The 15238-nt window shown below is 49.7% G+C and overlaps 1 protein-coding gene across 1 annotated transcript in view; it reads left to right on the top strand.

Annotated features, from left to right (window-relative positions):
• Positions 1–15238, top strand: part of CALN1 (calneuron 1) — a 366396-nt gene that overhangs the window by 348719 nt on the left and 2439 nt on the right. The window contains exon 4 of the mRNA XM_042971106.1: positions 2705–2861. Within this exon, the coding sequence (XP_042827040.1) occupies positions 2705–2861 (157 nt within the window). The remainder of the gene's footprint in view (positions 1–2704; positions 2862–15238) is intronic.

The following is a 15238-nucleotide window of genomic DNA, read 5'->3' as shown; positions in this document are numbered from 1 at the left end:
CTCCTGTTTTGTTTTGTTTTGTTTCCTTTTTTAAAAAAATTAAGATATAATTGACATGTAACATTACATTAGCTTCCTATGTGTATGATAATGATGGGATATTTGTATATATTGCAAAATAATCACCACAATCATCTTTTTAAGTGTATTTCTTTATTTTGAGAGAGAGAGAATGATTATGAGGAGGGGAGGGGCAGGGGGGGGAGCGAGAGAGAGAGAGAGAGAGAGAGAGAGAGAATCTCAAGCAGGCTCCGTGCTGTCAGCACAGAGCCTGCTGCAGGGCTCGAACTCACAAACCATGAGATCACGACCGGAGCCAACATCCTGAGCCGGACACTTAACCGACAGAGCCACCTGGGCGCCCCCACAATAAATTTAATTGACATCCCTCCTCACACGTAATTGCACACTCTTTCCCTTGTAATGAGAACTTTTAAGATCTACTCTCTTAGTTTCAAATATGCAGTACAGTGTTATTAACTACAGTCACCATGCTGTATGTTAGACCCACAGAATTTATTTGTTTCATCACTGAATGCATGTACCTTTTGATTCCCTTCCCTCATTCACCTACCACCCACCCACCAAATCGGGCAATCGGCAATCTGTTCTCTGCATCTTTGAGCTCAGGGTTGTTATGTTTGTTTGGGGGGGGGGGGTTTAAGATTCCATACATATGTGAAATCATATGATTTTTGTCTTCCTCTCTGACTTATTTCACTCTGAGCTCACCTCTTTCTTTTTTCGCATTTCTTAATTTAAATTCAATTTAGTTAACATGGAGTGTAATAATGATTGCAGGAATAGAATTCAGTGATTCATCACTTACATGCGACACCCCGTGCTCATCCCGCCAAGTGCTCTCCTCAATGCCCATCACCCATGTAGCCCGCCCCCCCACCCAACACCCCACCAGCAACCCTCAGTTTGTTCTCTGTATTTAAGAGTCTCTTACGGTTTGTGTCCCTCTCCATTTTTATCTTGTTTTTCCTTGCCTTCCCCTGGGTTCACCTGTTCTGTTTCTTAAATGCCACATGTAAGTGAACTCATATGATATTTGTCTTTCTCTGCTGACTTCTTTTGCTTAACACAATACACTCTAGTTCCATCCACATTGTTGCAAATGGTAAGACTTCATTCCTTTTGATCACTGGATAATATTCCACTGTCTATACCTACCACATCTTCTTTATCCATTCATCAGTAGATGGACATTTGGGCTCTTTCCTTCCTTTGGCTGTTGTTGATAGGGCTGCTGTGAACACGGGGGTGCGCGTGCCCCTTCGAATCAGCATTCTGTTACCCCTTGGGTAAATACCCAGCAGCGCAATCGCTGGGTCGTAGGGTGGTTCTATTTTTTAATATCTTGAGGAGCCTCCATACTGTTTTCCAGAGGGGCTGCACCAGTTTGCCTTCCCGCCAGCACCTGGGATCCCCCAAAGGGATCCTCTTTCTCCGCGTCCTCGCCAGCACCTGTCGTTGCCTGAGTCGCTAATGTTAGGAGCCCACCTCTTTCTGGTTTCACCCTGTCCGTTACCGCCAGTTGCAACCATGCTGTTCCCCAGACTGATTACCTAAGGCCACAAACTCCCCCCACATATACCTGTCCTTCAAATCATCACAGGCAATGCCGCAACCGAGTGTCATGCTTCTGCATAACATCCGTGGGTCTTTATCTTTCCAGCCTCCAATCACGTGTTTCTCATTTCCCACCCCTTGGCCCTGGAACATGGTGTTTTCGAATGTTTGTTACGGTAGCCTCTGACCTCTGTGCGTGGTTGTATTTTTTTTAATAGAAATTTTTTTGTATTATTTTTTAAATATGTTTTGTATGATGTGTATAATCTCGGTATCGTTGACTTAAACCCAGTTAGCAAACAAGCCTGAAATGCCTACGGCTGATAACAATGAAGGGCGTTTCGTACTCATCTTCCTTTTCCTTAGCGGGGTGTCTGCAGATCTTCCCCACCTTATCCTTGTTCTGGGGCCCAGACGGAAGGGACAGCCCCCACATGGGGCATGCCATTCTCATGGCAGAGGAGAAAGAGCACATGATGTGGCCTTTAGAGCTTTTAATTGGATGCGGCAGATGTGACTTCTACTCACATTTCATTGGCCAAGGAAGTGACAGGACCACACTTGGTAAAAATGGAGTAGGAGAGTGTAAGACTCTCACGAGGACACGAAGACCATACTGGGGGATGCCACACCTCCCTTTAGCTTTCCTTCCTCATGAACACGGCGTTGAACCTGGATGTTATCTTGTTAGAACATGATGCGTATCTAAAAAGCAACACGGGAATGGCCAGCTTCGCAGGAGATACAGAACATCTTTAGAGATGTGTGCATTGTCTGAGGTGTGACACAACTTCCAAGTCCGTGAGGTGTGCAGGGCGTGCGGAGGTGACGGCAGATGGCCGGGTGAGTGGGAGGCCAACTAGCAGGTGGCATTTTTTTTTTTTCCTCCGGGAGTCTCAACCGAGGGGGCTATGTTGCGCTCACTGTATCCCCAGTAAGTGCCTGCGAGTTCACGAGTATGCTTGAAGCAGAACACGATGGAAAAAGCTGCTCATCTGATATCCTGGAAAGCTGAGCCGAGCTTCCACACGGGAGCTTTGGGCTGTTGGGGCTTGGCAGCCATGCCCCAGGCTGAGTTCTCAGCCCCATGCGCCCAACACCTGCTCATCCCTCTTTATCCCCACAGTTCGACATGCAGAGGATAACTCTGGAGGAGCTGAAGCACATCCTCTACCACGCCTTCCGGGACCACTTGACAATGAAGGACATCGAGAACATCATCATCAACGAGGAGGAGAGCCTGCAGGAGACCTCGGAGAACTGCCAGACAGAGTTCGAAGGAGGTAGGTGCCCCCGATTCCGCCTCCTACCTGGTCTGGGACCGGCCAACACCTTCACACCCTCGCTGTGAAGAGTGAATTTACAGTCGGGGCTGGAGGGCCTTGTCCTGAAGCCAAGAATCCAGGACTGAGGTCGCAAGATCCTTTCTGCAAAGATGCAATAGGTTCTTTTTTCTTTTCTTTTTTCTTTTCTTTTCTTTTCTCTTCTCTTCTCTTTTCTTCCTTTTTTCTTTTCTTTTCTTTCCTTTCCTTTTCTTTTTCCATTTTTCCCCCCAAACCCTGCCTTTTTGCAGGACCTCTAGGGACCCTGTCTTTCCTCCAGTGGTTCTCTCAGGTCTGTGATTAGATGGGCAGCTTTGTGGTACTTTGCCGTTACTTGCCGGGGGGCTGCGTGGAGTGGTACAAACTCCCGCGCCCAACTCGGGTCAAGTCCAGTGGCTAAGTGCGCGACCTTGGCCACCAGGTGTGCCTTCTCTGAGGGCGTACCCTGACCTATAAACATCAGGATAATTACACCTACTTCGCGGGACCCTTAGGAAAGGATTGCCTCTGTGCTCTGCTCCCTGAAGGCACTGGTCAGAAACAGCCCCATTCACAAAAATACTCTCGCGAATTTAACCCTGTACTTACAGAAGAAAGAAGCTTTTCCTGGGGCCAAAATATAGACCCACGAGAGGCCATTTTTCTTGGGCTCATGAAAGAAAAGTTAAGAAAACAAAACAAAACAAAACCAGCCTACCTGATCCCCTAATCAGTAGAAAGTTCCAGGGAAGCTAAATAATTCAATCCCTCTTTCCAACTCTGAAAATCAGAACTGCTTTAACAACCCTGATGAATAGAAAAAAAAGATTTTTTTAATGACATTAAAACAGGATATCAGGCCCAGCCATCTCTAACTTTTTCAGGGCTGGGTTCTCTTAAAGAGGTCTAGCCACTCTTTTCTATTCTTTTTCCTGAACACTTACACAAATCGGGGCACACCGTTGGGAAGCTGTCACATAGCCACCAGGATGGCATTCGCCCTGCCTGGTCTCGGAGCCGACACGTTAGAGCCGGCCGAGCGGGGAGTCTATGCAGAATGGAGTTAGTCCAGGGGGCCACAGTGGTTCATTCGGACCTGGGCCCCCAGGGGTCCTGTCCGGGCCACACCGCTGCATCGTGTGCAGGATTAAAGGCCATGACAGGAAGAGACGCTTCTGCTCCGAGGTGATAAGTGCGATTAACTCAAGCCAGGGAGATGGGGAGTGGTGGATAGGGAGGGATTGGGGTAAACTTGAGAGCTGTGCCCCCTTCTGAAGGCATTCAAAAATCTTTCAAAAACGCCGTGTGTGGCGAACAAAACCCGGTTGTGGCCCGGAAGCTGCCCCGGTCGGCCTGCATGTGACACGTGGGCTGGAGCATCAGTGGCTGTATTTGGAGTCGGAGCCACGCAAGACCACACGAGAGCAGGGTGGTCACAGCCAAAGCCACATGTGCAGCAGGACAGGCAGGGGGATCGGGAGGGTGAGCAGGGGCGAGGCAGGCAGAGATGGGAGGAACACCTGAGAAAACAGCAGGCCTGGCCTCCCCCATCCATCTCGACCCAGCTCTTTCCACCCTGATGACAGACTGTGTGTTCAAACAATGGAAGCATCGGGGGCTCCGGCCCCCCACCGTCAGCAAATGCTCTGGAGATGGGGTGGGGAGTATTTCTGGACATCTTGTTTTCCACAAGAGCCTTCGTTTGTGGGTCAGTGTTTTGTTCAGAGAAATGTCACAAGTCTTAGTAATTTGGGAAAGGTCAGACTGCACTGGGAAGGAATCTGAACCCTAAGCAATGTCTTTTTATTATTCAAAAGCTCATATATTAATACACTGAGGGAGAAAGGGGTTTCCAAATCGAAGTCTTCCTGAGTCCGCTCTAATTGACTCGTACGTATAACATGGGCAACAGCTACCAACCGTGGGGTTTATTGATACGTTCCAGTTGCTGTGCTGAATGCTTTAAACTTCGTGGCCTTCTCGAATAAGAGAAACATTGCTTTGTAATTAGCACATTGCTTTTTTGAATGCCCTCTGCAACGTGGATTGCATAAGCCGTTTTGCTTGTTTTCACATCAGAGGGTTTTTTGGTTTTGTGTTTGTTTTAATATTATGTCAGTGCCGTTTGGCCTGAAAGGCGAGCTCATTGGTTTGTGTTCAGGTTGAAGATTTTTTCCAGTCTCGGAGAGAACTGAAGTCACTGGTGGATATATTTAATGCCCGCAGCCGTCTCCTTGTTCAAGAAAGGGCTGCCCTGACTGTGTATTTGGGCAGAGTTGTCTAGGATGAGGTGATACGCAGGCACTGAGCTCCCCGCTGCTGCCCTAGGACTGGAAGAGTCCGTTTGAGGCCTTGTGGCCGACCTTGACCTCCTCCCTACCCTCCCAGGGAGCTCTTCCCTCCTGCTCTTGTTAAAATTTTGCTGCAGCAAAAAACGAATCAAACCAAACAACTTGGCTGCAGCAGGTAGATACCCACGCTGATCAGCTCAACCTGGAAAGCCGGGAGATCCAAGGGGACTGGGAATCTTGCCTTACTTTATGTCAGAGGAAGGAACCAATGAAGAAACAAAACAGAAACCTAAAAGTGCAGGTCTTTGCCCTGTCTCTGAGCGAGGAAGGATGAGCTGGTCGATGAAACTGATGTGCGGTAGAATGGAAATTTGTTTCTTTTAATTTTTTTAATGCTTATTTATTTTTGAGAGAGAGAGGGAGAGCACAAGTAGGGGAGGGGCAGAGAGAGAGAGAGAGAGAGAGTCAGACAGACAGACAGACAGAATCGGAAGCAGGCTCCAGGCTCTGAGCTGTCAGCACAGAGCCCGGCGCGGGGCGCGAGCCCACGAAACTGCAAGATTATGACCTGAGCCGAAGTGGGATGCTCGACCGACTGAGCCACCCGGGCGCCCTGGTAGAATGGAATTTAAAGAGGCGCACCTCAAATAACTCTGAGCTCAGCAAATTGGGGGTCAAGACTGAGATTCCGGAGCGTAGCAGGGGTTTGAAAATGCTGATGTGCACGACCTGACGTGGAGCCTGTTAGAGCCGAACAGGAGGCCCTTCCTCAGGCCCTAGCGTCATTTTACACCAGTGATGATACTTTTCGCTTTTACAAATCTTGGGTCGGAGACTTGTACAAACGTGTTCAGGTTCTGTCCATTAAGTCAGGAAATCTCGATCGTTCCTTCCACATGAATGGATATTGGGGGGGATGTGGCCCCCTTTGGTGGACGAGGTTTATGTTTTTCTTTTTCTCCTTTTAGTTTTCCCTTTGGCTTGATTTTGTTGTCTTTACCCGTTTGGTTCTTAGGCCCACGCAAACCACAGATACGCGTGCACGCACAGACACATCCACAGGGCCCCTCACGCGTTCTAATCTGCCTTACCGTTACGGAAGACAGGGCTCCGTGATCATAAGGAGGCAGGAATGTTTCCATCTTCTCCCAGGGGAAGGACAAGAGGTACTAGGATGAGATTCCAAGGTACACAGAAGGACAGCTTTCTTGACTTGTCTTCAGGAAACCCTTGAGTTGGGGGTTCGTGTCATGTGTAGAACCCATTTTCCTGGAGCACCAAAAGAAGTCATCTACAGAAGCCCTTATTAAGGCCGGGAAGAGACCAGAAGAATCTAATTCAAGGGTTCTGAAGTGGACCTTTCTTTTATTCACACCTGTCTTCCAGATGAGAAATCATTCAGATTGAGTCAAACACTGGACCAAGTGTCACCCACCGTGCTGGGTGCTTTGGGCATGAGGTCATTGAATCGCACTGAATTCAGGGGCTTTCCGACAAAACCCATCAGCTGGCCGTCTATCCAGCCCCCGGTCCAAAGAGAATCCTCAACTCAAAGTATGCCTTTCAAGTGTTCCCAACGCCCCAGATCTTTTTGAATTCCCTCATTAAGATCAATTATGTTCAATGTTCTGAGCTGTCAGTTTTCAATATGTGTGTTCTAACTATTTGGAAAAATAAATAGGTCAGCATTCACCGAAATGGGCTAGTTACCGGACTGTGTGCCTACCCGCAATGCCCACTCACCGTCCGGGCTACATGAGAGGTTTAAGACGTTTTGCTTCCGTGTGATTCCTTTATAATCACCAGACATTTCGCCTTTGGGGAACAGAAGCCCAGTGACGCTGAGAGACAGATTCCTGTCTCACTATTTGGGTCCAGTTGCCGACACATGTGGAATCGAGTGGTCTTGTGGTTGACCTTGTGGTCATCTAGTTGCCTGTCACCGGATCCTTATTAAGGGTTCACCTAACAAATTATATTATATATATTAAGTTTGATTTACCGCTTCTAATGTGTTTACTGCTTCCTCCATATCGATACAGTCCAGGAGGAAAGGGACGGGAGGGAACTGCCTGGCGTGGCAGCCAGGGGCCGGTCACCTGTTAACACGAGCAACTCACCTGTCAGCGTGTCCTGGGAGAGAAGTTCTGTGGCCCCTCTGGTACAGATGAGGAAACCGAGGCTCAGCAGACTGGTGTCGCTCGTCCAAGGTCAAATACCGGGGAAGGGTGTGAACCCGGGGCTATCTGACAAGGCCCTGCCCCTTCATTTGTTCCTCTGGCTCCCTTTAGCCAGACACAGGCGTCTCAGGCCCCTTTACGGAATGGCACTTCATCGTCACTCGTTTTTCATGTCATCGCCAGGAAAGTCATATTATATTTGGAAGTTGAGTAGAAGGCGCGGCAAGACTGTGTGTGAGCCCTTTCAAGACACATCCCCCAAATGTTGTCCCTAAATGGAATACCAGCTGTCAGATTTTTCTAGACATTCTGACAACACGCGCGGCAGAAGGAAGTAAAGCGAAATCATCAACGGGGGGGAGAAATCGTTTCTGTGAAAGGCATATGGCAGAGCTGTTCTGCGCCATCCAGTGCCTCGGGATGATGGACGAGAGAAATAAATGTCAAAGGAGGGGACGCGGGCCGGGTAGCTCCCTAGCTCCCAAAGCATCACTGCGCAGACATGCGGGTTACGTGCCCACCCCTGGCTGGACTAGATATGTGACCCTGCGTGAGTTCTCTAGAAACTCTCAGCCTTCTCTTCTTCACCTCTGCAATGCAAAGATTGGACAATGACGGTCACGTCCAGCTTCAACAATTTCTGCCTCAGCGGAAGGTCAGAAAGAATTTGCAGCCAAATCTAAGGTCTCCAGGCCAGCCATCCCTGCTGAAGCTGCAGAATTCCTATTGGGATGTCAAATGCACACCCAGATGGGGAGCCTTGTCCCATCACCTGGCCGTGCACGTTGGGTATTTCAGGCCCGTCCAAATGAAAAGGGCATAACACGTCTCCTACACCATCTGCTCTCGGTTTGCCCGGTGCCACGAATTTCCTTAAATAAAACCTGTTCTCTGCGGGTGGAGGTTAAGGCGGAGCGGAGGGTCCGTGGCAGGTGGTGAGACAGGACACAGTTTTCAGAGAGATTTGGGACTTCAGACAGAAAGGGATTTTTTTTCTTCTATTTGGGAACCCTTCACAGCAGTCCGGCAGGAAAGTTTTCTGGAGCCACGAGTGAGGAGTGATGAGATTCTGAGACACGAGGTAGACAGCTGGAGGACTGGTTTTGATTAGTACGCCTGGTCGTTGAGGACTCCAACTCTGCACTCTGGACAAGCCTGGCTGAAAATCCTGCTTTGTCCTGTCTGCGGTCACTTGCCTGAGACACTTGCATACACAGTAAGAGCCTAATGTTCTTCATCCGTGAAATGGGAATCACACAATGACTGCCTCGTGTGGCTGGGACATGAAGTGACACATGAGATTATTTTGTATAAGGCTGAACACATGAGTGAGCACTCGAAACAGACAACGAAACAGAACGAGCTCATCCCTAGCCCCAGGTCTGTTCTCCTGGTTTGATTTTTTTTTTTCCCGGAGACGTCGTGCGTCCCCACTGCTAGAATGCCACATCGTCTTTGAAGGATAGCACAGGGACCAAAGGTGCAGGGTTTGAACATTCTTCTTGACACCTTCACTCCTAAAGTCAAGTCGATGCCAACATCGGAGGTGCCAAAAGTACCAGTCAGGACTCTTGGTTTTAAGTAGCAGCAACTCAACCCAGACGCCCTTAAACTAAAAAATATTGGCAAAGGGATGAACTTTGGCTGACCTGGATCGAAAGAGCTCAAGCGACATTCCCTCGTCCTCCCAACCCCCTGTCTGTCACTGTCTCATTCCCAGTCTCTGTCCTTCTTTCCTCTCTGTTGGCTTCGTTCTTGGGCAGGCTGTCTCTCCCCGAAGTGACAGGATTCTCTCCCTGAAGATTCACCTCCATTCCAAGAAGGGGCTCCCATCAATCCTGCTTGGCCCACATGCCTAACCCTGAACCCAGCCAAGAGCTTGGCACACTCTACTTGGCCAGTCTGGTTTGCTGCAGGGGGAAGGTGGAGCCCTGGACCAAGAGTTCAATCAGTCTGAAGACTGAGCTACAGATCCCCAAACCAAAAGATGAATTACGTTCCCAGAAGAGGAAGGTCTGTCGGAAGGGCCAGAACAACACCTGGCCACCTCACCAAGGGTCCACGGTGGAACCCTCCAAGCAAGACCTGGCTGTCCGATGGCTAGAAACCTGAGGATTTTATGGTAGCGAAGGAGCCAGAAGGGTGGCCCTTCTTCCCCTTAACAGGTATCATAAAACATGGCACTGCTATTCGGCCACATCATCTATCTCTGCAGGTCTTACCTGGGGTACCTGAGCATTCTTGGTCTCGCTGATGTATAGAAAATTCACTTTCAGGGGCACCTGGGTGGCTCAGTCGGTTGAGCATCCGACTTCGGCTCAGGTCATGATCTAGTAGTTTGTGAGTTCATGTCCCGTGTCGGGCTCTGTGCTGACAGCTCGGAGCCTGGAGCCCGCTTCGGATTCCGGGTGTCCCTCTCTCTCTGCCCCTCTCCCGCTCGTGCTCGCTCCCTCGCTCTCTCGGTCTCTCAAGAGTAACTAAAAATATTTTTTAAAAATGACAAAAAAAGAATATTCACTTTCAGGAGCTCTTAATTAGTTCCACTTTAGGCTATGGAAATATTCAGTTTCATAAAATCATAAAATGTGAGACCTGGAAGGATCACAGAGCAGTAATAGCTCCCAGACTTGGTAGTTCTGGCTCATTGTGAGAATCACCTAAGATGGGTTTTGTATTGTTTTGTTTTTAAACATTCCTGAGCCCCGAACTCCCTGCCAGAAATATCACTTACATAGAGGTCTGTGTGGGGGCAATTAATCAGAATTGTTATGATTCTGGTTCGCCTCATTTGGGAGCCAAAGCCTCCAGACACGCAGCCCCATTTCGAAGAGACTGAGCCAGAGGGATTATGAACCCAATACGTCCAGGGTCACCCAGCCAGTCCGTGGCAAAATCCGTGCAGACTCCAGGAGAAAACTCCTAGAGTCACTGCCTGTCATTTGCCGAGTGGAGCAGTGTGAATCTGTTTTGTTCTTTGTTTTGTTTTGAATGTTTATTACTTGAGAAAGAGACAGAGAGCAAGCAGGGGAGGGGCAGAGGGAAAGAGAGAGCGAGACACAGAATCCAAAGCAGGCTCCAGGCTCTGAGCTGTCAGCGCAGAGCCCGACGCGGGGCTCGAACCCACAGACCGCGAGATCATGACCTGAGCTGAAGTCGGCCGCCCAACCGACCGAGCCACCCAGGCGTCCCTAAATCTGTTAAAATAACAAAGCAAAACCTGTCTGTTGCTTGAGCTCACAAACCCAGGTCCTGCCATATAGCATCCAGGAGTCTGTAGGTGTTCAGGACTTGCTACCAAGCTTTCAAGAAAACTGGAGACCCCACTTCTTTGTGCTCCTGTGTCAATTTCCCCCCATGTTCCTTCTGGGCTCCTAAGTCAACCACTCTGCTGGAAAGAGAGCTCGGGCCCCATGGGAAGAGAAACATGGAAAAGATTGCCAGCAGCATGATACATTCTTGCCATTTTCCCTGTTCAGTTGCAAGTTCCTCGAAAAGAGTTACCATACGACCCAGAAATTGGACTCCTACCCGGATCTGTACCCAAGGGCGCTGGAAACACGTCCACACAAAAACTTGTATAAGAATGTTCTAGCAGCATTATCCATAATTGCCCAAAACTGGAAACAACCCAAACGCCCATCAGCTGGTGAACGGAGAAACAAAAGGTGGCACAAAGAGAAATAAAGGACCAACACATGTGACAGCATGCATGGGCTGGGCCAAGTTAAAGAAGTAAGAGGCAAAAGGCTACACGTTGTACATTTGCATGTATCTGCTATGCCCGATGCCGGGACGAGGTATCTCCATAGAGACAGAAAGGAGATTAGCGATTGCCAGGGGCTGGGGAGGCGGGAATGAAGGGACGAAGCGTGACTTCTAACGTGTGTGGCGTTTCTTTTTAGGGTGATGAACACATTCTGGAATTGGGTAGTGGATTCTTTCCCAACCTGGTGAATGTACTAAATGCCACTGAACTGTCCACGCTAAAAGGCTGAATGTTACGGTATGGGAATGCCATCTCAATTAAAAATAAGCAAGTATTGACAGACCAGTCCATGGGGCGCCTGGGTGGTTCCGCCGGTTAGGCATCCGACTCTTGGTTTCAGCTCAGGTCGTGATCTCACAGTTCGTGGGCTCGAGCCCCACGCCGGGCTTCGCGCTGCTGGTGCGGAGCCTGCTTGGGATTCTCTCTCCCTGTCCCTCTCCCTCAAAATAATAAATAAACATAAAAAAAAAAAGTCCAATCATTACAAAAATTTAAAGATCAGGCTCTATGAGAGCAAGACATTCAGGAGAAGCCTCCTAGGGAAGAGAGGTTTGGGGTACGCCCAGAAGAAATGAGAGGGAAGGTCAGCGGGCACCCCCAGCAGAGAGAACGGGCGCCAAGCCTTGGACTGCATCGCACAGTCTCGTGTGGGGACGCGTGGGACCCCTGCTTGCCTGAAACAGAAGCTGCTCGGCAAGGAGGCACAGCGGTCTAGGAGCAGAGGTGGGAAAGGGACAGGAGGTGGTCGGCGGTCCTCCCAGCTGAGCTGAGATGCTGGATGGCACGCGCTTCCCCAGCAAGAAAGCGTTGGCAGAAAGGTCGCGGGAATCCGTGGCGCATACTAAGTGCTGCTTTGGGAAGGTGAGTTTCACTGCAGCCCGGAACGAATTCACGAGGGAAGGGACCACGGCAAAGGTCTGGGAGCACTGCTCGGATGCTCACTCCCGTGCTGGAGGCTGCGGGGAACGGGAGAAAAATGAGCAGACCTTTCCTCCAGCCCTCAGGGGATACAAGGACGTCTTGCACTTCTCTGGCAATTCACAGCTGGGCGTGGCTTTCACTTTTTGTATCCGCTCATTCATCTTTGAGATGATGCTCGACATTAGCAGAACGGTTAGCATCGCCTCCTTGCACAGAGAGAGAAACTGAGGCTCAGAGAGGTTCAGTCGCTTGCCCCGGGGCTGTTCCTGCGCGGTGGTTAAGAGAAGCCCTAGCCCGGAGTCACAGGTCATCCTGGGCTGAGCCGGAGTTCCGCTGGGGAAGCAAACCCTAGACACAGAGTAAAACCCCAAACTGTAGCACAGTGCAAATGTATGAGAGCCGAAGACGGGCCTTGAATTATTATCAACAAACACATTAACCCGGGGCGGGCTGTACCGTCAAGCACATCAGGGGTTTGAAGTGGCTTTTCTTTGGATCTCCCTATAGCTGAGTGTCCTGTCGCTAAGCGAAAGGTCAAGAAGGCAGTTTGTGCAGAAGTTTTAAACCCAGGTGTTAGAACCAGACCCTGGCCCAAGCGCCACCTGCGCCATTGGCCAAATGAACTCGGACTCCACCTCATGGAGCTTCAGAGGCTCTCACCTGTCAAGGGACAGTCACACACCCAGCTCTCACGGGGACGGCCACCATGCAGGTCTGTGATGACACGTGCAGAGCACGCGGCGTGCGCCTGGCCTACTCAGGCGGGGTTCAGTAAGTGAAGGCAAGTTTTGAAAAGGTTTCCGGGGGCGCCCGGGGGGCTCAGTAGGTTAAGTGTCCGACTTCGGCTCAGGTCCCGACGTCACGGTTCGTGAGTTCAAGCCCCGCATCCGGCTCTCCGCTGTCAGCGTGGAGCCCACTTGGGATTCTCTGTCTCCCTTTCTCGGCCCCTCCCCCCCCCCACATTTTTCTCCCCCTCCCCCTCTCTCGCAAAAAATAAACATTAAAAAAGTTTTTAAAGGTTTACAAAAGAGAATTGGCACTCCGTGGGCACAAACATACCCTAGTACCTTCATATATCCTCACTCTTCACAACAAGGCAGTTTTTACTACTCCCATTTTATAGATGAGGAAATTGAGGCCGGAGGAAGTTTTGCTTGCCCAAGGTCACACAGCCGAGAGGTGGAATAGTTATGATTTAGACTTGGGTCTGGCTCCGAAATCATGACTTGTTTTACTCTGCCACACGATTTATGACAGCGTGAGAACTGGATGTCACAGGATTCTCGTGGAGGCACAGAGGCTGAAATGATGATGTTTCAGGGCCACCGAGAGGAGCAAGCTGGGAGTGCCACTCTGCTTATAGGACTTTGGTCTAGACTGGGATTTGCATGGCCTCAAGTACACCCTATTAGGTCTCCAGGCCTTTCCTCCTTCCTTATCTCTCCCCTCCTACTGCTTTGAAGGATTTTCAGATCAAAGGTGCAGCCGCTCTCCTGCGGGATAATCCTGTCGCCTGTAACCTTGTTTTCCGAGTGTCCTTCACAAAGAAGGGCTTCAGCCAAAGATTTCTCCCTCAGCGTAATCACACAATTTTTCTCGGCCTTCGCTAGCCCTCAGGAAGGAAAGGTAGATGACTGCCTTCAGAAGCATGTTTATGCTGAGGAACTTCCCAGAATAAATTAGCCAGCCCTCAGAAAGTGCCAGATACGCCACTTTCCCATCCTCCTATTTTCAGCCCTGGTTCTTTCCTTCTTAAACGCCACCTCCTTTTTTCCTTACCGAGGGAGGGCTGGCAGTTTTTTTTTTTTTTTATATTTGCCCAGTCCTGGGATGGGGGCATCTCGGCACCAAGGAAATTTTCTTTCTCCGGGTAAGAATTTGTGAGATTCTAAGACCCGGACATGATCAACAAGTTGAGAACGGAACCAAAACTACTTTCAATCACCCAAGGGAAGCTAAAGCCCAGGGGATCCAGGATTAAAGATAACAAGACAGCACCCAAGAGGGGCACCCGGGTGGCTCAGTCGGTTGAGCGTCCGACTTCGGCTCAGGTCACGATGTCATGGTTTGTGAGTTCGAGCCCCTCGTCGGGCTCTATGCTGCCAGCTCGGAGCCTGGAACCTGCTTTGGATTGTGGGTCTCCCTCTCTCTCTGCCCCTCCCCCGCTCCTGCTCTCTCTCTCCCTCTCTCAAAAATAAATAAAAACATTAAAACAAAAAAAGACAGCACCTAAGAGTGCAGAAATAATCAACAAGTGTCAGGGGTGGGGGCAGAGCTGCGTCACGGGGCCCTGGGTCTCTGTGAAACGTGGCTTGCTGGAGAAACCCTCCTGATGTAATTTACAGAGGCCCCCTGACAAGCCCCCGACACCCCTTCTCTTAGAGAAAGCTCCATTTGTCTTTGGAAACATCCCCGGCTTCCCACTTCTTCCCTGTGATTTCCAGGGATTTCAGAGGAGCCCCTGAATGTCAAGGGGAAGACGTACTTGAAATTGAATGACTTTTAGGTTCTTGAACGGCATGTGGACCCTACCTTGACCTTTTTCTCTTGCCATTCTTCTTTCGTACAGAGAGATTGCAAGCAATATGAAGGGAAATTGCATTTCTTTCCCCCGCGCCCGCACACACACCTCCTCTCCATGCCATAATCCGATCCCATCCAAAGAAAAACCACTTTCCCTCAGCTGGAGGTTTGCAAAGGTAGAGTATAACGTCCAGCAGAAGGACCTCTTTTCAAAATGGAAGGTAATCTGAAAATGTTCTGCTGTTCTTCTGGCATTGGGTTTCTTTTTTTTTTTTTTTTAAGTTTATTTATTTGTTTTGAGAGAGAAGGAGAGAGCGTGAGTAGGTGAGGGGCAGAGAGAGAGAGAGGGAGAGAGAGAGAATCCCAAGCAGGCTCCATGCTGTCAGTACAGAGCCCGACGTGGGGCTCGACCTCACAACCATGAGATCATGACCTGAGCCAAAATCAAGAGTCAGGCACTCAACTGACTGAGCCACCCAGGTGCCCCCTGGCATTGGGTTTCTTAACGTCTGAATCTGAAGAACCATCTTCCCCGATACCCCCCACCCTATGTCCCTAACACACACGCGTGCACATGAGCGCACACACACACACACACACACCTGTCAGGTCCCCAGCAACTCAAACTCTATCAAGTTTTTTGGCCCCACCTAGTCCTACTGAATCAAAAATTCTGGG

The sequence above is a fragment of the Panthera tigris genome, chromosome E3, assembly GCF_018350195.1.
Source record: "Panthera tigris isolate Pti1 chromosome E3, P.tigris_Pti1_mat1.1, whole genome shotgun sequence".
In the NCBI taxonomy this organism is placed as follows: Eukaryota; Metazoa; Chordata; class Mammalia; order Carnivora; family Felidae; genus Panthera; species Panthera tigris.
The sequence above is the reverse complement of the archived record's forward strand: the minus strand, read 5'-3'. Positions and strand labels throughout refer to the sequence as shown.